The 22,848-nt window shown below is 50.4% G+C and overlaps 1 protein-coding gene across 23 annotated transcripts in view; it reads left to right on the top strand.

The window, feature by feature from the left end:
- Positions 1–22,848, top strand: part of MAPT (microtubule associated protein tau) — a 101,643-nt gene that overhangs the window by 68,468 nt on the left and 10,327 nt on the right. For 6 of the 23 annotated variants that reach the window (XM_072781310.1, XM_072781307.1, XM_072781308.1 and 3 more), the window contains 3 exons: positions 5,161–5,216; positions 9,098–9,227; positions 12,714–12,979. In XM_072781310.1, coding sequence (XP_072637411.1) covers positions 5,161–5,216; positions 9,098–9,227; positions 12,714–12,979 — 452 coding nt within the window. Of the gene's footprint in view, positions 1–1,483; positions 2,570–5,160; positions 5,217–7,873; positions 8,072–9,097; positions 9,228–10,462; positions 10,517–12,713; positions 12,980–22,848 lie in introns of all 23 variants that reach the window. The other 17 variants (XM_072781286.1, XM_072781285.1, XM_072781289.1 and 14 more) reach the window with 8 other exon arrangements.

The following is a 22,848-nucleotide window of genomic DNA, read 5'->3' as shown; positions in this document are numbered from 1 at the left end:
CAACCACACACTTGTGGGCACACGTGTGTTCCCTGCCTCCCTCCTCTCAGCTCCTCCAATTCCCTGCATCTCTGGGGTTCTAGGTTTTGTTTAGAAGAGAGCTGTAGAGTTGTGTGGGTAGTTTTATCTTATTTATTTATTTGAGAGAGAGAAGAGAGAGAGAGGAAGAATGAGCACAGACAGAGAGAGAAAAGCAGACTCCCCACTGAGCACGAAGCCCCATGTGGGGCTTAATCCCAGGACCCCAGGATCCCTACTTGAGCTGAAGGCAGGCGCTTAACACACAGCCACGCCCCTGTGTAGGTTGTTCTCCTGCGACTAGACGGGAGGTTTGAAGGTTAGGAATTTAAAAAAAAAAAAATGTTTATTAGGAGTATCAAAGAGTGTGACTCTCCAGTCCTTAATACATGGTCAGATTCTTTTTTTTTTAAGGTTTTATTTATTTATTTATTCATGAGAGACAGAAAGAGAGGCAGAGACACAGGCAGAGGGAGAAACAGGCTCCATGCAGGGAGCCCGATGTGGGACTTGATCCCGGACCCCAGGATCACGACCTGAGCCAAAGGCAGACACTCAACCACTGAGCCACCCAGGTGCCCGGTCAGGATCTTTAAGGAGGGCTCACGTGAACACCGCCCAAAGAGCCAGAAAGAGTGAGTGTGCCCTCCACCAGCTGCTAGTTGTGTAACCATGAAAGCAGTGGCCTTGTTGGCTGGCAGTGTCTTTGCCATGCAGGACCCTTTACTGCCACTGTCATCTGTCTCAACTTATGCAAAAGGTCCATCCATGATCCATGACCCAGATAAATCTAAATCGTGCTTCTGTTTATAGGAACTTTATGGTAGTCTGTTAACAAAGACTCAAGCCCTAATGATGATAAATTTGGGCATTTTCCAGATCTTAAGACAGGGTTGGTTTATGGGCATCTGCTGGTTTTACTTTGCAAAAAGGGGAAACAAAGAGAAAGGTAGAGAAAAGGGTGTCCTCACTGTATCAAAGCCAGATCCTATCTAGAGGCCAGACTCTTCAGGAAGCTCAGTGTCGCTGGAGAGAAGGAGAAGCATCTGTAGCCTAATGGATTCGGAACAAGGCAGTCCCACAGCGGGGCTGGCAGCCCTGGATGTGCTGACATGCTCTGAGCCCACCCAGAGCCCACAACAGGCAGAGGAATAACCCTGGCGTTAAATGGGGCCTTGGAGGTCACCAGGTCTGAGCACCCCTTTTACAGATGAGAAAAGTGAGGCCCGGAGAGGGGAGGTGCCCACCAGCATCACCCAGTGAGTCGTGTTAGATAGACCAACAGCACTTTCATCATGAGCAAAGGAAAGCAACAAGGATGAGCCCAGAGCACACACTCCATTTTGTTAGTTGGGCTTATGATGCTGTTTAAATGTGCTTTTCTTAATTCAAGAGTGCGTTCTCTCTCTTAAACAATTGATGCGTCCTTGCCAACCTTTTGCTACCGATGCCTCTTCAAACCCAGAGGAGTTGAGAGTTCCAGGCCAGCAGAGGGAGGTACCTGAGAGGCCCTTGGCCAATGGGCTTAGCTCTCAGGATCAGCCTGAACACGGCAGAGAAGCTTCTGGGGTCTCCCTGCTGCCTCTGGGGGAGAAACGGCCAGAGGCCCCCGTGCTGGTGCTCTCCTGCCAGTCCCAGCATCATCCCATCTGCCAACCGCCTGCTCCGACAGGAGGCCCTCGGGACTCCCACCAGGAGTGGGGACTGAAGCCAGGGGATGGGATCACGGGGGGTCTGGCCTTTCCGAAGCCCACCTCCCCTGGATGTCTCCAGACAGAGTCTGGGAGTGACAAGGCTGTCCAGGAGAGCCTCCTCGGGGAGCCAGGGCGCCGTAGAGGTGAGGCTGCCGACCCGGGCACCCCAGGTCAACCCCACCAGCATGTGTCCTACGGCCCCAGGGAGGCCACACAGCAGCCTTCGGGGACGGAACCTGAGGACACAGAGGGAAGTCGCCACGGCTTGGAGCTGCTGGAGCACCAGCTTCTGGGGGACCTGTGCCAGGAGGGGCCGCCTCTGAAGGGGGACCATGACAAAGAGAGGCGGGGGGGCAAGGATTTCGACGAAGACCGCGATGTGGATGAGTCCTCGCCCCAGGACTCCCCTCCGTCCCAGGTCTCCCCGGGTCCGCAGAGCTCCCCAACCCGAGGCGGGGCACCCCCCGACACCGCTTCCAGAGGAGCCCCTGGCTTCCCCGGTTTTTCAGCTGAGGGTGCCATCCGCCTCCCTGTCGATTTCCTCTCCAACGTCTCCACAGAGATCGAGGCGTCAGAGCCCCCCGGGCCCGGCGCAGGGCCCACGGTGGAAGGGCAGGCCACGCCCCCCGAGTTCACCTTCCACGTGGAGATAAAAGCCAACGTGCAGAAGGAGCAGGGACATTCAGAGGCGGATTTGGAAGGGGCTGCCCTTCCAGGGCCCCCCGGAGAGGAGCGAGAGCCCCAGGGCCCTTCTGAGGGAGAGGACACAAAAAAGACTGACCTTCCAGAACCATCTGAAAAGCAGCCCACAGCGGTTCTGCCAGAGAAGCCCGTCAGCCGGGTCCCTCAACTCAAAGGTCTGTGTCTTGAGCTCCTTCGCTCCTTCCCGGTGACCTCGTGTGCCACCCAGGCTGCGGGCACTGCCACTGAGCTTCCGGCTCCCTCCTTGGCTCCTGCTGCTCCCGACGTCCTAGGGCTAGCCACTAAACCACCCACCCGGGCACTGCCGCTCACCCTCCTGCAGCCTCCTCCTCCCCTCGGCTCCGGCACATGCTCCTCTCACGCTTGGCCGCCACTCTGCATGTCACCAACACCCCGCCCAGTGCTTTCCACCCTGTTCATTTCTCCAGCCACTCGAGTCATCCGCAACAGTCCATCAGCCCACGGGTGGTTAGTTGGTGGCCCGCCCTCCACAGAGCGGGTAACAGCTGGTCCGCTTTTGAGGGCTTATCATGTGCCCTAAATTCATTGTCTCAAACCCTCCTGACCCTTCCAAGAGGACATAATTAGCCCCACTTTACCAACAAGGAAACAGGCACAGAGAGATAAAGTAAATTGCTGAAGGTCACCTGGGACTGCACTGAAAGTCATACTCTTCCCTGTTCAGCACAGTGAACAGGGTTCTGGAAGGTTCTGAAGTGGGCCCTACTTAAGAGCCCAGAGACGCAGAGGGCAGGAGCCTGTCTTCTGCTGCTTTTGTCAGTGGACAATACATCCCACATAGCGGGTGATTCACACACACACACACACACACACACACACACAAGCATTTGGGGTAGCCAAGAGCCCATGCTGAGCCTTCGGCCCAATGGTTCCCACCCCTACCTGCCCTACCTTGTGGCAGGAGAGACAATGAGCAAAAAACGTTCCCGTCTGAATCTTCTCTTCCTCCCTTGGGGGGGCCCAGGAACCCCTGTTGCTGGGGCCTCGGCCCCAGCCTGCTTAACCACAGCAGCCCTGTGGGAGCTGGAAAAATGGTAGGGGGGGTTCTTCTGTGTTGGGGGTCTCTGTCAGGGAGATGAGGAGGCCTCAAGGGTACATTCATACATTGAAGACCTTTAGCATTTTGGAATTATTCACAGGGTTCAGAAATCGGTGCCACTTGAGCTGCCAATTGCAAACATCTGTTAAATTTTTATTAGATGTTACTTGTCAAGTACTTTGAATCTTGAAATGTAGATAGAACTTTGAAATGTTGTAGATAGAGGAACTTGTATTAAAATTTAAGACCAAAAAAAAAAAAACAAAAACCATATCCTATTTTAAAATATCCTAAATTCCAAATAGTAGGGGACAAATAACTATGATTTGACAGATTAAAACAGTGTTTCCTGAAATGGTGTTTTATTGAGTATTTTCTATCGATGTTTCCAGCGGGGGAAGGAGTTCCGTGGTCTAAGTTTGGAAAAACAGGCAAAGCAAAGTTAAGCAAGTTTTGCTGCAGCAGGACTTGTCAGAGCCTTTAACATTCTAATGCACATTGTGACCCTCTCAGAAAGACACAGAGTACAGATTCCCCAAATTTATTTGATCCAACCTGCTAACATCTCCTGGAGGAGGACTTGTTCAATAGTACCCAATTTGGCTAATGTGGATTTGGCAGAGGCTTTAAGTTGTGACGAGGGTGGTGATGGTTGATTTGGGCAGAAGATGTAAAGCAGGACCACCTGGGGCTCTTACTAAAATGAATATTCATTTTACGGCCTCACCTTAAGCTTACAGAGCCTCAGGTGGGTCCAGGAATCTGTATTTTATCAACTTGTCCCAGTGGTTCTGCTGTGTAGTGATGTGTGACAATGTCTGGGCTAGATCATCAATCTAGGTCGTTCTAGAAATCCAGTCTCCGTTAGCCAGCGTGAAGCTCCAGGAGGCCGCAGGACCTTTCGGCAGGGGGAATATGATTTTAAAACCAAGAACGAAAATCTATCATGAATTTTCAACGATGAATATCAACAGAAGGGAAGGATGAATTAGGATGCTGGTAGACACGTGGTTTCACCAGGGCCTGCGGCTTTCTACACACAAAAGCTGCCAGTGGTTTGGTTCTAAACTCCAAGAGATTATCTGTAAAATGTTTGACGGTAACTGGTTTGTCGCTAATTTGGGAAAATGGCAAGGATTAGTCCCCTTGAGGGGGCCTGTAGGCAGTGAGAAGCCCCTTCCTCGCTGGGTCAGGGGTGGACCGGGCTTGTCAGAGGGTGGGGCAGCTGGGGCTGGACACCGTAGCTCCCAATAGTGAGGGGAAGGGACCTCACTTGCCCTGACCCTTGGGTGACAGCCTGAGTAGGGGGTTGGAGCGTAGCTGAGCAGCCCCTCCTCCAGGGAAGGAGCCTATGAGAGGTGGGGCCTTCACTGTCTACCTTCCCTGAGGGCCCCTGTGCCCACATGTGCCTGGAAGAGTCTTCACTGTGCCCCTTCTGCATGTTCCCACCCTCGGCCAGCCTGCTCTTCCCTCTTGTCAGGGTGCTCCAAGCAGTGACCTCAGTGTGCTGTGTTGATACTAACAAGAGACAGATTCAAGGGGAAAGAAAATCCACTGGGTTTCCACCAAGCCCGGCTTAACAAAACCCATTGTACTGATCCCGAGAAATCAGAGTAACTATATCCAACTCTTTCCATAAGCTCTGCAAATGGGTATAACATGTGTTTTCATTTTATATCTTATCAGCTCGCATGGTCAGTAAAGGCAAAGATGGGACTGGAACCGATGACAAAAAAGCCAAGGTAAGCTGACGAAAACACAAACCTCTGCCGACGTCAGATTTATCAAGAGGCTGTGCTTATCTGAATTTTTATTTGTAACACGTGGGGAGCATCTGTCACTGAAGGATGACTGTCATTTAAAAAAATGCATTGTATCTTCATGCAAACTTTTAAAATTCCAGCATTTGCTCACTTTGATGCTTATGCCAGAGAAGAGCAGTCAGCAGGTTAAGGAATTAATGCTCCTAAAAGCAATTCCACTAGCATAGGTGAAATGAGATGTTCATAGTAAACAAAGATACATTTGGATTTTCTGCAATAAACTTTGAATTTTGCACACCTTACACTTCGCACTGCAGATCCAGGCTGCGTATATGTACACACACATATGGGAAGTGCATAGAAAATACCATTTATTCAGGTGGCTGAGGAAGCATTGATCAAGAAAGTGACCTCTAACCTAAGGTGGAGGGTTCTGGAAAAGCCCTAGAAGAGAGGACCTATGGGGCAGCCTGGGAAGGAAATATAAAGGAGGGTTGCTGAGGCAGGGGTGGGAACAGCGTTCCAAGGAATAAGAACAGCACAGCAAAGCCCAGAAGCATGAAGAGGTGATATGTGTTCTGAGAACTCTAGGCAGGTAGCTTGGTTGCTGCAGAGCTCCAAGTGGGGCTGCCGTCCGGTGGGAAGGATGGGGGGTGGGAAAGCTGATACACGCCCAGACTGCTAAGTGGACAAGCGGGCAGCAGTGCACTTGACACCATCTTGAAATCTGGCCAAGGCACCAGTTTGATGCAAGCTTTAGTCAGACTTCAAAAACCAACCTGAGGACCAGTGGATGAAGCCCCTGCTCCCACAAAAAGCACATCCAGAACCCGTGTTTCCTGTCAGCAATAGTTTCCTCCTTTAATGACTTTGCATCCTGGAAAATTCTCCCATAACTACACAGTAGAGTTTCCCCGGGAGCACCCTACTGTGTGACCCCCCAGATGAAGACCTATTTTTCGTAAAGGCATCTCAGATTTCCAATATGAATTCTGCCTAAAACATCTGGGTCCTAAGCCCTGGGTCCAGAGCCCTGATGGGCTCCTCCGATGCGGAGTGTGGCTCTAGGAGTTGGGTAGCACGTGTTGTGCCCTCCCCTCTGAAAAGTCAGGGTTTGCCATCGCAAGACCTGGTGAGGCAGCTGAGGGTCCTGCAGGGACTTGGGGGCTTCTGCCCTAGAGGCGTGAAGCCGTAGCAAGGGCTGCTAGCCAGTCATGATATGTATCCGAGGAATCCCAGCCCCATGCATGCATGCATGCATTCCATTCATTCATTCATTTGCACACGTGGGTACAATGTCCCTGACCTGGACAAAGGGTCAGATCCTTCCCAAACCTGCGCCAGGTGGGGAGTGCTGCCAGCAGAAGGGGTCCCTTGTGCAACCAGGGAAAGAGGAGTCCCCACCCCCAACTTTTCTTGTCCCCAGTTGCAGGACATCAGCCTGCGTCCCTCCCCCACACCCTTCCCCACCCCGCGGCCCTCCTCCTTCCATGTTGGTGGCACAGAGGGCCTCGGCCATTTTGGTGGGGGATCCAAGGGCAACGAGTAAACAAACCCAAGAAGCCTAATGAAGCCTGTGGTCAGACTGCTTGCTTGGTAGCTCTGACTCCCTCTTTGAAATACCTCTGGACTCGGCCACTCGGTTTGGTGGCTGAAGGTACGACCCTCCCTCCGCCCAGCTTTCCTCGTCCGCCAGGACCATGCTTCCCTGTCAGAGTCCCCCAGAGCCAGTTAGGACAAACCATGGGTGCCAGCCTTTGTCCATCGGCTTCCCTGTCCGCAAAGGGACAGCTCGGTCCGTGAGGTCATCCAGCACTACCACCTCTTGTTGGGTTAGCCACCCTCCTCCAGGCTATTTCCTAAGGTAGAATGTGTTCAAGAGTGAACGTTGGCCAGATTAGGATTTACCAGAGAAGGTTATGGTTAGTTTTGCTTGAGGCTTTAATCAGTAAGTGTGTGTGTGTGTGTGTGTGTGTGTGTGCGTGCGTGCGCGTATGTGTGCACATGTAACCTAAGGTATAAGGCAGGATCTTTAAGACGTGGATAGGCACCATCCTGATTTTAGCAAGTATGATACTCTCGGTGTGGCAGGAGAAGGCCAAGAGTTAGCAGGACAGCAGGAGCTCCTCACCTGGAATTTAGCAGAAAGCGGGGCCCTTCTGACCCATGACACACTGGGGATGTTTTCTTGAAAAACATCCTACAAATCATATGCTTTGGCGATCTTCATTAACTCTTTGGGCGTGAAACACCTTTAAACCAGTGGTCTCCAAAGTGGCGGGGTGCAGCACAAGAAGATCCAGTGAGCTAAAGAACATTCTAAAACTTCTATCCATTTTTTTTCTCCTCTCATTTAAAAGTTCTGTCCTCTATAGGTTTTATAATGTACATCATATGTTGGCATTGTAGTATATGTACTTAGCTGATAAATAACTACAGGGGCATTAGGATGTGTAGCCACTTCCGGACGTCAGGGATAAGAAGGATGAATAGGGGTACGTGATGCAGACAGTTTGGAGATCACTGCTTTAAGCTGTTACCTGCCTTGTTTATTTTTAGTTATTATCCTTTTTCAGTTTGTTTCCTTCCCCCATGTGCTGACTTTTATTTTGATTTTATTTATGTTTATGTTTAAGACATCCACACCTTCCTCTGCTAAAACCCTGAAAAATAGGCCTTGCCTTAGCCCCACACGCCCCACTCCTGGTAGCTCAGACCCTTTGATCAAACCCTCCAGCCCCGCCGTGTGCCCAGAGTCATCTTCCTCTCCTAAACACGTCTCTTCTGTCACACCCCGAACTGGCAGTTCTGGAGCAAAGGAGATGAAAGCCAAGGTAAGGAAACCACCTTTGAAAAGAATCAGGCTGCTCTAGTACGGTTTTCAGATGTATGTTGTTTTGAGCCTCTGACAGAGACTTTCCTTCAGATAAGCTATTACCTAGAAGCACCACGTAGAACAAGGACAGTTCTGGTTGAAATGGGAAATGGGGGGCATGGCACTATTTTGCTCAGCTCCCTCATGGCAGCCCCCACGGCACCCGAGGGGGCCCTGGTTTGAAAATCACCGCCTAACCGAGTGCCTTTGGTAACTGGGAGTGCTTCCAGATGGCCCCGATGGGGGTTGATGCAGCACCAAGTGGCAGTGCCTGTCCCACAAGGGCACTCCCCCCTGAACCATCTTGTGATTCCTGGTGAATGTCAGTTTCTTTTCTGAGTTTGTGTTATGTGTCAAGGTCACACCCGGTAACTGAGCCCTGTCAGCGGACTGCTTGGGCACCAGCGGCTCGCAGCCTTTGGCCCGTTTGCTGATTGGTGCTGGCCAGGGGCTCTTAGCATGCTCAGGAGTCACTAAAACCTAAGGGTTGTTTGGGAGAGAACAAAAGAATGACCCAGCTCTGCCAGCACTCGCGATCAGATTCATCGGTGTCTTCCACGGGCCTCTGGTGAAACCACCCCCCATCAGTGTGATAAACCCCATGGAGTCGGAAAAGCAGCTGTCCGCACAGAAGGTCCTGCCCGTTGAGCGCCCCGGGCCGATAATGAGCCCGATCATCACGAAAAGCTCTGTTACCTTTTTATAAAACACAATAGCACAACTCATGGTGAGAACTCAAGTGAGCAGCTCCTCTCGGAACACACGGTAGTCAGGGCGCTTGGTGTTTGGGTGGAGCCATGGGTTTGTGTGTCCCTTGAACCCTTGACGTCGTGGAAGACATTTGTTGCATCTAGTAATAGGCAAAGGGTCATTCCGATCTTAGCCTCGTTTTGAGTCAAGGAGGTTGAGTGGGGCTGGCATTGATTCTAGGTGATAGTAACCTTTCCCAGTCGTAAAAACCACTGTACCGTGCTTCGGTTGACAGGGGGCTGATGGTAAAACTGGAACGAAGATCGCCACACCCCGGGGAGCGACCCCTACAGGCCAGAAAGGCCAGGCCAATGCCACCAGGATTCCAGCGAAAACCACGCCCTCCCCCAAGACCCCACCGGGCGGTAAGAGGAATGTTCTCTGGAATCCAGGGCTGGGGGGAATCTCTTAGTAGGTGCCATCCTCCTCTTTGAAGACCCCTGGCAATTAATCACTTCCAGTAGCTGACTAAGCACCAGAATGCTCGTTTTCTTCTTAATCCTTTTGCCAATCTTACCAGGTAGAGATCGAATCTCCACTTTTGAGCAATGACGAAAGGCCCTAAGCATTTGCACGAATAAGTCTAAGCAGCTCACTTCAAGCATGAAGAGAATGCAGCCGCGTGACTAATGAGTGGCGGGAGAGGGGGATGCTCTGAGTTTCTCGGACCCCAAGTCCTGGGGCCTTGGGAGGTGTTTTTCAGTCCCCAAGTGAGATGTGTGGTGGCTCTGTGTCTCTGAAAACAGCAGGACTTGCTGGAGTGAGCACTTTGGCAGGACCTGAGCATCTCGGCTGAGCACCTGCATGCTGTGCCTTTTTTCCTGCACTCCTTTGAATAAAACCCAGGTGGTTTTGAGTATCAGGCAAGCTTTCATGGAGTGATTCTGCTCCCAGTGGGGCTGTAAAGAGTAGAGGCCCTCTTTGAGGATGGGAGACAGTCAGGCTGAGCTCCTCCCTCCCAGTGCCCCAGAGGGCCATGTCCCAGGCAAGGGGGTTTGGCTTCTGCACAACGCAGGGGGCATCTGGCCCTCCTTGGCTTTGGGGGTGGTGTTCAGGCACCTGAGGATCTTGTACAGGCCTTGAGAGCCCTGGACCAGTTCAGTGGTATCTCTGCTGTGCGCTGGCCCTAGAGCAGCAGCTCACAGCCCTTTGTCTGCATGTTTTGCAGTGGTGTTTGCCTCCTTTGCCCTGGGGTGGTGGCTGCAAGGATGGCTGCTCATGATTGGCCACTGGATGGTTTCTTCCTGTATATAATTCCTATGATACAATGGTAATTCACAGAATTGTGATTGGATTTTATAAGTGATTTTGATCCTGCTTTTCCTCACGTGGCGCTAAGCCAGCTCACACAACTGAAGTCATAACTGGGAAAAGCATGTGCACTTCTCTTTGGATCTTACCTGTGTTTGGGTGGACAGATCTCTGTGGGCCACCTTGCCCTGTTTCCCGCCAGCCAGGGCACCTGCTCTCTGAACACCTTCCCCGCCTGGCTCACCTCTGCCGTCTGGCCTAGCCGGTGCCTGCAGCATGCAGAAGAGCTCACCGAGGCCCTGTTTAAGCTTGATTATAATGAGGCTTTCTGTGGATTTTTCTTTTTAAGCCACCAAGCAATTGCAGAGAAAACCACCCCCTGCGGGGGCAAAATCCGAGCGAGGTAATTCTGGGGCTGCCTTGCCCAGTGGGGCACTCGCTGTTCGCGTGTGGCTGTGTGTGGCTCAGGTTTGGAGAGCAGAGAGGACCTGTGCTGAAGCGTGGGTTTCACACATTGAAACTGAACCCAGAACCATCGGAATCCTGCCCCTCCTCTTGTGTGTGGCTTACGCGGATGCCGTCTGTCTGATGGACCTTTCTGTCCCTGTGCCAAGGCTCTGGGGGGGAGGGGGCAGGAAGCATGTCTCCAGCTGTTTGTGGGTGCTGGAGGCTTGGACCCAGGTGTGGGTGGGAAATTCCTGCTGGCATTTATTTATTTTTTAAAAATACTTTATTTATTTATTTGAGAGAGAGAGCGTGCACAGAGAGAGGGAGAAGCAGACTCCCTGCCGAGCAGAGAGCCAGATGCGGTGCTCCATCACAGGACCCCAAGATCATGACCCGAGCTGAAGGCAGACACTCAACCAACTGAGCCACCCAGGCACCCCTTTGCTGGCATTTATTTAACACACACCCTGTGAGCACTCCCTACTTTGCACTGGACACTTTCACTGATACCACATCCAGTCTACAAATTGGCGCTGCAGGCTGTGGCCACGCTCCCCATTTTCCAGATGAGGACATGGGCTTAGGAGGTTGTGTGACTTGCCTAAAGTCAATCTGCAGTTTAGTGGCACAGAAAGGATTTGTAGCTGCCCTAAGTCCAGCGGTCAGCCTGTGTGCCTGGAAGCAGGAGCAGAGGTCAGGGGTGCTGAGCCTGGAGCAGAGGCCCTGTCTGTTGTTTCTCTATGTGGAAAAGGAGAAAAAGCTTCGTTAGTCCTGTTGCCAGGACTTGAGCTTGACGACATTAGGAACATCCAGCAGACATGGAAATTCAAGCTCTGCAAGTGACAGTGCTTACTCTCCTCTTGATGAGAGAAGTTGCCTTTTTGTTGCTGCTCAGCGCTTCCAACCAGGGGCCACCCTTCTCCAGGTTGGGGTCTGCAGGTCCCTGTTTGGTTCCTGGGGCAGAGCCCGGGGTGTCCAGGAAGCTTGGAGGCAACAGTAGAGCTCAGAGCAGAGGAGAACCAGGCCCTCCCATGGGCGCAGCATCCAGTCCCTTGGCTCTGAGACTCAAGGATGCTCAAGAATTCCCAGGGAACTTGAGAGGAGCCAGTAGTGGGGGCCGCAGCCCACACCAGGAATGGGCCCAAGAATCTGCATCTTCCTGGTCCCGGTCCTGACCTGAGCCTCTGGAGATTCTGACACAGGGGTCCCTGGGCCACATCTGGAGAAATGCCGCTTCATGGGGTACATGGAATAGTAACTGTAGGGTGTATGGGGCCCTGGGAAGTGCAGGATGGAAGCCTGAGAAGGAGCCCAGGACTGAGTCTGTTGGGGAAAGAGCAGCCCCAGCCGCCTTCCTGGAATTTTTGAAAGGTACAGGTTCCACCATGCATCAGTGTAGGGGGAAGGGAGTTCTCAGAGAGGTCAGGGCAGGGCAGGGCGGCCCGAGGTGGCATGGCTTGTGGCTTGTCTGGAGAGCTCAGGACAGGTGGACTCGGACGGAGCAGGCCTGCCATCCTGGAGCACACATACAGAGGGGCCGGGAAGGGGGTGCAGGGGGCTGCTGGGAAAGGGACCTTCAACATGCTGAGTGGCTTAGAATTCACCCAAGGGGTAAAGGATCTAATAGATCCAACACAGGTGGCCCCTGGTCCTGTCACCATGTCACCTTTATTCAGGGAAAAGCCACACAGACTTGCACTTGAGTTTTCCAAAGCACATCTACGTGCATCCGTGCTTGGCCTCCCTCCCTGCAGCCACTGTGATCATTTCCAGGTTCCAGCTGAGACCCATAAGCTCAGAGAGGGAAAGTGACTCATCTGAGACCACATGGCTCATTGGACTCTGTGCCCTGACCCCAGGGCCATGGGGTAGTTGGTCCCCTCGGGAAAGGGTCTTTGGTGACCACTCTGTTGCTTCCCTGGGAAACGGAGTCTCTGTCCCTACACAACAAGGCCTGGAAGAAGAGACATTTCTCTAGAAATGAGACCAGGGGCAGCCTCCTGCTGGCTTAGCTGAGCTTCCTGACCTTGTTCCCACCTGCCTCACCAGCCCTGAGTCTGGGAGAGGGCCCTCAGGACGGGCAGCAGCCCCTGAGGCCTTTTCTAGCTCCCACTCACCCCAAGCACCGGCCTCACTGCCTCCTCTCTCTCCAGGTGAATCTGGAAAATCTGGGGATCGCAGTGGCTACAGCAGCCCCGGCTCCCCAGGCACTCCTGGCAGCCGCTCCCGCACCCCGTCCCTGCCAACCCCACCCACCCGGGAGCCCAAGAAGGTGGCGGTGGTCCGCACCCCACCCAAGTCGCCGTCTGCAGCCAAGAGTCGCCTGCAGACCGCCCCTGTGCCCATGCCAGACCTAAAGAACGTCAGATCCAAGATCGGCTCCACTGAAAACCTGAAGCACCAGCCAGGAGGTGGGAAGGTAAGGGCACACGCAGGGGTTGGCTGGGAGCGTGCTGGCCCCAGGACCCTGGGAGGAGGGGTGTGGGTCCCCCCACACCTGGGGCAGCACACAGCACCTGGGTCCCTCCTGGATCTCTTCAAGGAAAGACGGTATGGTTCAGTTCTGTCTTGGGGTCACCACCACGCCGTGAGCGCCCTGCTCAAGGGAGAGAAAGCACTGGTTCTTTCCTTCCCTGTTTGGTCTCTGCTGACCAGACAGTATCTGAGATTATGAGGTTGGTTGTTTCTCCATGACTTGAGGAGTTCTCAAAGTGGAGGCACCCACAGAGGTTCCCCAACCTGTCTTGCGTTTAGAACGTGACACGACCCATCTATAGGTGAGTGTCTCTGGCGATCATTGGACATTTACATTTTTTCAGGTTTCTCTCCAAGCCTTGGTTCTGGGGGAATTTGGGGGTGCTATTTTGAACAACTGTTCTTCAGGGCAAGTGAGTGCTCCGGAAACTGTTGGGTTTCCTAAAGGTGGAGAAACGTGAACTTCCAAAGGCCTAAGGTCACGTAACAGAAATGTATATTCTCACTGTTTTGGAGGCCAGAAGTCCAAGATCGAGGTATTGGCAGGCCTGGTTTTATGGAGGTCTCTTTGCTTGGCTTGTGGATCGCAGCCTTCTTGTGTCCTCACGTGGTCTTTTCTCTTGGTGCCTCTCTGTCCCAGTCTCTCCTTCCTGTCATATTGGATTGTGGCCCACCTCTTTAAAGACCTGTCTTCAAATATGGTCCCATTCTGAGACAACGGGAGTTAAAACATCAGCATGTGAATTTGGGGGGACATAGTTCAGCCGCTAACAGCCTGCCCCACGTATCACCAGTTGTGGGGGGGGGAGGTAGAGAAGGGAGAAGGGTGGAAGCTGTGGAGTAGAGAGGATCAAGACTCTGCTCTTAGGAGCACAGATATGTTGGGACTCCTGGGCTTGGGCCTTTTGGGGGGCAGTGAGCCTCCTGCTGTGCTGGGGGAACATTACAGAACCCAGAGCCAACATTTCCCTTTAATCAGTTGGAACCACTTGTCTCCTCCACAGCGGGGGCCCTTGTTACTCTTGATGTCACTCTTGGCTGGGGCCTGGGTCCCCACGAAGGGAGGGTGTCTCAGGGCTTTCTGTCCATGTTGGTGCCTTAACTGACGCCCTGTGCTTTGCTCCCCATGGAGCCTCAGAGCCTCCCCCTGGCCTTTCTCATCCTTGGGGCCCAAAGACTCCTGCCCATTTGGGAGGTCTGGGTGTGTCCCAGGGTAGATCCCTGGGGCTCATGGCCACTGGTCTTTGGTCCACAGGGTTGGCGCTGGGCCTGTGTTTACTTTTCTGTGGTGTTTGCCTTGGCTGCTCCTTGGAAAGATGCCTGTCTCATTCCAGAAGGGGCAGCTCTGGGGCAGTTGGGGTGTTGGCTTGAAATCGACCCCTCTGTGAGGCTTTGAGGGCCAAGGACCTGCAGAGAGGTTGTTGCCAAGGTGGTGGGATGTTCCCACCGGCTTTCAGCACTGAGTGTTCCCTGTGGGCCCAATTTTCATAGCATAGAGGGACCATTTGCCCCTTGTTTTGAAAAAGGAAAAACAAAACCCCACACAGCCAGCTCTGCACCGACAAGAAGATTGTGTGGCTGTGACCAGTGTCTCATGACAACTCATTACTGTGAGAGGGAAACTCATCATCAGTATCCCCCAACCTGTGGGCTGTCACACACCAGCAAACGCCCACCTCTTCCTATCAGCCAGGCTGCACCCCCATCAGCCATGCTGCACCCCTGCCAGCCCAGGCTGCACCCCCATGAGCCCTGAGTTCCCCTGTGGTTGACTTGGCAAGTGTGGGCACCCCTGGCCCAGGTCCAGCGGTTCTGCAGAGAACCCAGTGCCAGGGCTAAGCATTTCCCACTGAGGACTCTTCTGGGGCCAGAATCTGCCCCCCACACCCGGGGTGCCCTATCTGTGGGGGAAGAGGAGTGTGGTGGATGGGGACCAGTGATCTGATGCTCAGAGAGGAAAGGGGGAAGGCGCCTCACCCCCATTTCCACCTCACCATGCTGGGTGCACACATATGTCCACATTTGCTGAAGGGTTAAAAAAGAGAGGGCAACTTTTTCAGGACTCTTTGGAGGAAGACACAGGGAAGTGGCAAAAGGAACAGGAGGAGCTTTCCTTAAGTCCCATGGAAAACTGAGAAAATTGTCTGAAACAAAGAAAATCTCAGCCTACCAGAGCTACACTAAATCTCCAGGGAAAATGAAGAGAAAAGAAACAGGAGGGACGCCTGGATAGCTCAGCGGGTTGAGCGGCTGCCTTCAGCTCGGGCCCTGATCCTGGGATCCTGGATCGAGTCCCGCATCAGGTTCCTTGCGGGGAGCCTGTTTCTGTCTCTGCCTCTCTCTCTCTCTCTCTCTCCCTGTGTCTCTCATGAATAAATAAAAAATCTTTAAAAAAAAAAAAAAAAGAAAAAAGAAAAGAAACAGGAAAGAAGCGGCACATGGGATCCATGGAAAAATGCCTTTAAAGTGCCAGGACTAAGGTCTCCTGAGGTCTCCTCGAGATCCTGGGGGCCCTGTGCCCTCCCCTAGTGTCCCGCCTACAGTAAGCGCTCAGTTGGTGCTTATTTCGGCTGCAGAAGGAACAGCGCTGTGAGTCTGCAGAATAACACAGCCCCCTGAATAGCCGGTCATACTGAAGAAGGAGGAGCAAGAGGGTCCAGTTTGTAAACCTGCAGGGACCGAAAACCTCCGAGGATCAATGTAAATCAGTGGTTGGAAAAAAACGTAAAAGATCTGTGTTCTGTTGCTCTGTCCTTTGCTCTTAGTTTCATGATTTGCTACTATGAGCAGGGATTGCTTGAAGAGTCCAGAACAAAATTGTTCTTAAAGGAAAATGCTGGTAGTCACTCGGCCACTTTAACAGAACCAGCTGAATCCACCAAACGTTGCGGGGAGAAGGGAAGGAAGGCCAGCACCCCAGACCAGGCGTGCCTGTGCCCCCCACCTCCCTGCCGCAGCAGCTCTCCTACCTGACTGCAAGACAATCACCTGGGGCTGGGATTCTTTTCAAAATCCTAGTGCCAGAGCCTTCCCCAGGCTCATTAGAATCTCCCGGGGAGCCTTCCCAGCTGTTCCCAACCTGCAGTCCCGGCTGAGACCCAGCATCCCCAGATTCTCACTTGCTGCTTCTGGCTTCAACTCTCTACTAGGGTCTCCTGTGCACCCTGGATCTGATGACTGATTTTCCTCTTGCAGTCCTAACCCTGTCCATTCTCAGATGCCAAGTACCTGCCTCCTCCATCAGCTCATTCCCAGCCCAAGCCACCCCCTGTGTCCTGCAGCCCTGCCCTGACTTTCTCCCAGCCCTATTCTTGGGTGGGGAGGTGTTCAGACACAGAAACAAAGAACCAGCATTCCAAACACATTAAAAAAAACAAAACAAACAAAAAAAAAAACTACCCACTGCAGGTGTAAGTGATGTGAAGTTGACATCCTTTCATCCTGAAGAGGGCACATCAGTACAGTACAGTCCTTTTGTACCTAAAGAAGGAATGTCCATAGTTTTCACAACTTCATTCTGCTAAACCAGTGATCTGTCAAAGGGTCTCCTTCCTCTGGATTCAGCTGAAGGTCATCTTGAGATCTTTGGGTCCCCGTAGCCTCACACAGAACAAGAGAAGTGCTTTGTACTCTAAAATCGAAGAAAGGAAGAAACCCAAAACTCAGAAAAAGCTTTAAGCACAAAAGTGTGCATTGAGTTTTATTTATAACTGCAAAACAAAACAGTTTAAATGCCTAACAATAGAGAGGTCATTAATGGTGGTGCCATACTATAAAATGTTACGTAGCCCATGAAAAATACCTTGAAAAAATTTTTTGTAAATATAAACATTTGTAAATGTTATACTATGAAGTCAAAATTAATAGTGTAGAAATATTCAGGTTTTGCCTACTACTGATATAAAAAGTTCACAGAGAAAATGAAACTATGACAAATGCCAGTGGTGGCTCATAGAGGTTGCATGTTTTTCCCTTTCCTCCCAAATTTTCTACAATGAATACATTTCTAATCAGAAAAACATGGATAGGAATACATTGTAACTGGAAGTGTAACAGTAGATGACAGAAAAGCAAAAAATAGAAGGGCATAAAAAGTCCATGTGATTGAGAAGGGAAATTTTAATTTTTTTAATTTTTAATTTTATTTTTTTTAAATTTTTTTAAAAAGATTATTTGAGAGAGAGAGAGAGAGAAGGAGAGAAAATGTGAAACAGAGGGAGGGGCAGAGAGAGAAGCAAGCTGTTTGCTAAGCAGGGAGCCCAATGCAGGACTCTTGATGCAGGGATAGATCTCAGACCCCATATCCCTGAGATCATGACCTGAGCCGAAACCAAGAGTCGGATGCTTAACCTACTGAACTACCCAAGCAGCCCAAGAAGGGGAATTTTTAAATACCAGGAATTAAGCTGTATGATCGAAGATTTATCAGATGTTATGCCAAAAATCCATACAGTCTGTAAAGAAAAATACCTATAAATATAGGGAAAGAGCAGTTGCACTGGTCTGTTCCCTAACCTCAATGTCAAGTACCAGAACCTGATTGTGTACGTATCACCAGCATTACCACGAATACTTGGGAATTAAAAGGAAGAACGCCTTTTCCATGTGCACTGGTAACAAACACCATATGTCCTGTGGAGGTGCCCTCAAATTGAATTTGGAAGGAATTCATCATTTTAAATGCTTTTGTTATTTAAAAAAAGTGAAATGGCTGCAGCGTAGCAATTATGTTTTTAGTGAAGGGGAAAAAAGAATGCAAAAAATAAGAATGCTGGGGTGGCTCAGTGGTTGAGCGTCTGGCCCCGGGCGCGATCCTGGGGTTATGGGATTGAGTCCCACATTGGGCTCCCTGCAGGGAGCCCGCTTCTCCCTCTGCCTATGTCTCTGCCTCTGTGTCTCTCATGAATAAATAAAAATCTTTTTAAAAAATTGCAGAAGCAAAGGTAAAAGCAGAAATAAATTCAACAAACACAACCAGTGCAATAGGACATACAATAGCCCCCAAAGCTGGCTCCTTCCTCCTGTCCTTTGTTCATTCACTTGACATTTCTGGGGCATCTCTGAGTGCCAGGCTCTGTGCAGACAGTTCCTGTCCCTGAGCCTAGAGAAAAAGAGGAAAGAGGAGACAGGTTGGCCGGGGAAGGATATGCAGCGGACAGCAGCCACCACCATGGAGGGTCCCCACACTGAGGGTCACCTGTGTTATAAACTGTCACCCACGATGTGAAGTGTCACCAACAAGTCAGAGGAGACAGGACAGACCTTTTTGGGACCATCATCGGTCTTTGCAAGGAGAGGCCCCTGCACAGAGTGCTAGGTACATGAGGGCAGTACATGAGGGCAGTGCTAGGGCTGAATGAGGGCAGAGGGAAACTGCATCCTAGAGATGTCCAAACTAAAAGCAAAATAAAGCCAGAACTGGGGTGCCTGGGTGGCATCTGACTTCAGCTCAGGTCGTGATCTTGGGGTCCTGGGATGGAGCCCCGTGTTGGGCTCTTCGCTCAGCGAGGAGTCTGCTTCTCCCTCTGTCCCTCCCCCTGCTCATGCTTGCTCTGTCTCTCTCAAATAAATAAAATCTTAAAAAAAAAAAAATCTAGAACTGGCACCAGCTGGGGTGGCCGCGGGACATGGGTTTAGGCTGGAGTTTTATTCATTTACACAAGATTTTGAAAGGCAGTGGTGAGGGCCCAGTGGGCTTAAGGCAACCGCTGAGCGCTCAGCAGCCCTCCTGTGGCTCAGTGGAGAGCACAGAGGGAAACCCGGGGTCCCAGGGGCCATCCAGGCTGCGAGAGACTGAGCTCAGGGCCAAGGCTGCCTGGTCAGAACTGGGCGGTGCTCGTGGCTGCCAAGGTTGAGAAAGTCACAGCCGGAGAAGGGCACAGGGGCCCAAACGTTGGAGGTGGCCTGGCTGGCTCTGAGAACATCCAGGCCAGTCGCTGGGTGATGCCAGGGCCCCGGGGAGGGCGGAAAGCAGCCAGGAGCCGGGACCCTCTGGGGCCTTGGGCTGCAATATTGCAGGCGGCCACAAGATGGCAGCAGAGCGCTGCGTCTAGCTCCACGCTGGTGCGCTGAAGACTGTATTTTTAAAATTCATTATGTGTAGTAACAAAGTCCCAGTTCTCATTTTTAAAAGCACGCATGTAGAACATTTATGTGGAGTAAGTTAAGTCCGTTTGTACCTGGGACAGTCTGCTTCTCCTGGATCAGGGCCAAGGACTCAACGGAACCTGAGCTGAGGGGCCAGGCCCTGGATGGCACCAGGCTGGGACCCTCCCCGGGGAAAGCCCTCTGGGCACCTCTCCCTGTGCACAGCGTCTGTATCTCCGATCAATCTGCTGTAAATACCATCATTTTAAAGATGCACCGGGTATGCTGACCCTAGTGGAGCCAAGTTGGGCCCAGCAAGCACCAGGGCATGCTAGAGACAGGCCTTGCCAGGGACAGCTGGTGGACGCTGGGCCAGTCTGGGAGCTCTTAGGGGGAGAACTGAGCCATCGGGAGCACCTCAAGAGCTCTGAGCCCACACAGAATCAGATCAAGGCCTGGGGAGCGTTGGGGCCACTTCAGGTCCTCAAGGAAATAGACCAAACCAGAGTGGAGCTGCCTCACCCCAGCTTCTCCTCCCGGATCAAACCCTGACCACAGGAATTTCTCCCTTGACTCTGAGTCCCCTGGATCAAAATTTGGAGCTTGGAAAACGTTGTTCTTTCCTTTGATGAGGATTTTCACTGTCTGCCCAGAGCCGAGGCTCAACATCATCCATGTTGCTCTAGCCAAGAAATTAAGTTTCAGGATTCTAGTTTCATAATGCCAACCCTTTTATCTCCCCTCTGTAAATCTAACACTCTGTAAAAAATGTTGACTTAAATTGCCAACTAACAGTAATTCAGGTCTGCTTTGTAAACATCCTTATGTCTGCTGCCAAAAACCACACACACACAAAAACTTGCTGCCTTTTTTGTGGGATCGGAATGAGAAAAAGCCACATTAAAAAAATTTCTACATATGTTGCAGATCTTGTTGCTTAATGTCACTAAATTCATTTGATGACTTTCTTAAATGGATTAGTTCAGAAAACGAGGTTATGTTCCTTGCAAACCTGGTAAGTTTTCTTTGTCAGATATTTATGTTGCTCATCATGTTTCCCTTTTTGCCTTGGCTTCCAGGAAGCTCAGGGTTAAGTGTAATGACCAATCTAATTGTCATTCCTGATGATCTCTCCTTCTTTTACCATTATCCTTTTAACTTTGTTGTTTTAGTATTGTGTGTGTTTGCGTGTGTGTGTTTTCTCAGATTAAACTGCTCCAGTTCCTTGGTGAAGCAGGCGAGTCAGCGTCTGGGACGCTGGTAGAAAGTAGTGATCTGGGCAGCCTGGGTGGCTCAGCAGCTTAGCGCCACCTTTGGCCCAGGATGTGATCCTGGAGACCCAGGATCGAGTCCCACATCGGGCTCCCTGCATGGAGCCTGCTTCTCCCTCTGCCTCTCTCTCTCTCTCTCTCTCTGTCTCTCATGAATGAATAAATAAAATCTTAAAAAAAAAAAAAAAGAAAAGAAAAAGAAAGTAGTGATCTCCGCAGAAGGAGTTCAGGTCCCACTCCTTAAAATCTGAGGGTGGCATGAACTAAATCACAGACATTGTACAGAGGGGTGGTAGGAAGCCCCTGAGAAACAGTGTGAGAAAGCCTGGCCCACTTGCTGCTCCTGCTCAAGCCTGGATGGAGGTGAGGTCACTGCATCTCCTCGCTAGCAGGAGAGAATTTCAGTGTTAACCAAGAGAGAGTGTTGTTTGTACTTGGTGTATGAGACACCCGGGTTGAGGACAGCTGGGGTGAGACTTTGTTGTCACAGAGCTAGCCTGTAGTTAATGCCACTGATCTGAGAAGGTTGCTGAACTCTCTGGGCCTCAAATGGCCTCTTCGTCACTAAATTGGGGGCATGGCAGATGAGGATGATGATGTGGAATTAGGTATTTACCCAGTTTCATTTGTTTGTTTGTTTTTAAAGATTTTATTTATTCATGAGAGACACAGAGAGAGGCAGAGACACAGGCAGAGGGAGAAGCAGGCTCTCCACGGTGAGCCCAATGCGGGACTCGATTCCAGGACCCTGGGATCACACCCTGAGCCAAAGGCAGACACTCAACCACTGAGCCACCCAGGTGTCCCTGAGCGGTGGTTTTTACATTTAAAAATCAGAGAAGAGGGGCGCCTGGGTGGCTCAGTCAGTGAAGCATCCGATTCTTGATTTCAGCTCAGGTCATTATTGCAGGGTTGTGAGATCGAGTCCCACATTGGGCTCTTTCCATGCTGGGCATGGAGTCTAAATTAGGTATTTACCCAGTTTCATTTGTTTGTTTGTTTTTAAAGATTTTATTTTCGAGTCCCACATTGGGCTCTTTCCATGCTGGGAATGGAGTCTGCTTTAAGATTCTCTCTCTCTCTCTCTTAAAAAAAATTAAAAAATAAAAACCAGAGAAGAAATGACAGAGTCTATAGAGATATAAACATTTGTAGAAAAAAAAATACATCTACCAGTGAAAAGGAGGCAAAGGGCCAACCTTGTAATAATAATTTTAAAGATGCAGAATAAGCCAACAATGCAGTCCCATTTATTTTGTCAAAGAAGGCAAACCACGTCTTTAAATGCCCGATGCTGGTAGCCATGTGGTAAAATTGACTTTGTTGATGGCGTTCATGGGGTAACTTAATCTGACCCTTTTAGAAAGCCACTTGGAGAATTGTATTGAGAATTTTTAGAGTATTTATAACTTTGACCCAGAAATTCTACCTCTGGGACTCTGCTATGAAAATAATTCACAGTATGGAAAGAACTCCTTGCAGAAAGATGTTCACGGTGAGGCAGTTTCTGTTATTTAAGATGAATATCGAAAAAATAAGTAAATAAAATAAAATAAATATTGGATCCCACAGATATCACAAAATATGACATATTATTTAAAACAATGTTCCTCATGACTGTAGGCAAGACAAATGCTTAGATGATGGTACTTGATAAAGATATGGAAGCGTACCTAAAAAATTACTACCATTTGTAGGTACATGATGGTAGTTTTATAGATATGTGACTTCAAGGGAACAAAACAGAATGTGATTGTGGTTGTGTTAGGGTGATAGGAAAAAGAAATTTTTGAAATCTGGTTTTCAAAATCAATGTTATGTCACTTTTATTTTTTTATGATTTTATTTATTTGAAAGAAAGAGGGAGAGGGAGAGCGTATGAGAAGGGGCAGAGGCAGAGGGAGAGGGAGAAGCAGACTCATTGCAGAGCACAGAGCCCTATATGGGGCTCAATCCCAGGACCCTGGGATCATGACATGTGCCGAAGGCAGACACTTAATCCAGTAAGCCACCCAGGTGCCCCTGTTATATTATTTTTCTAATGAGAATTAAAAAAAAAACTAAAGGAACATAAAAAAGGAATGAAAAAGGTGGGGTAGGTGTGTACTTAATGGGTACTTAGATCCAGACCAGTAAAATTGAGGAAAACAATGGGATGGGGTCCAAGACAGGATTACCTTGTTTTTATTTTGTCAGGCTAAGGACATCTAAAAATGATAACTATATAACTATCTGATAGATAAATGATAACTATATATGCTATCTATGCAATTTAATAACTAACAATTTAATAAAGGAAAGGCCATTTTAACACCAAAAAGTAAAATGGAGGGGATCCCTGGGTGGTTCAGCGGTTTGGTGCCTGCCTTTGGCTCAGGGTGAGATCCTGGAGTCCCGGGATGGAGTCCCATGTTGGGCTCCCTGCATGGAACCTGCTTCTCCCTCTGCCTGTGAT

This window comes from Canis lupus, chromosome 16 (assembly GCF_048164855.1).
Source record: "Canis lupus baileyi chromosome 16, mCanLup2.hap1, whole genome shotgun sequence".
NCBI classification, from domain to species: Eukaryota; Metazoa; Chordata; class Mammalia; order Carnivora; family Canidae; genus Canis; species Canis lupus.
The sequence above is the reverse complement of the archived record's forward strand: the minus strand, read 5'-3'. Positions and strand labels throughout refer to the sequence as shown.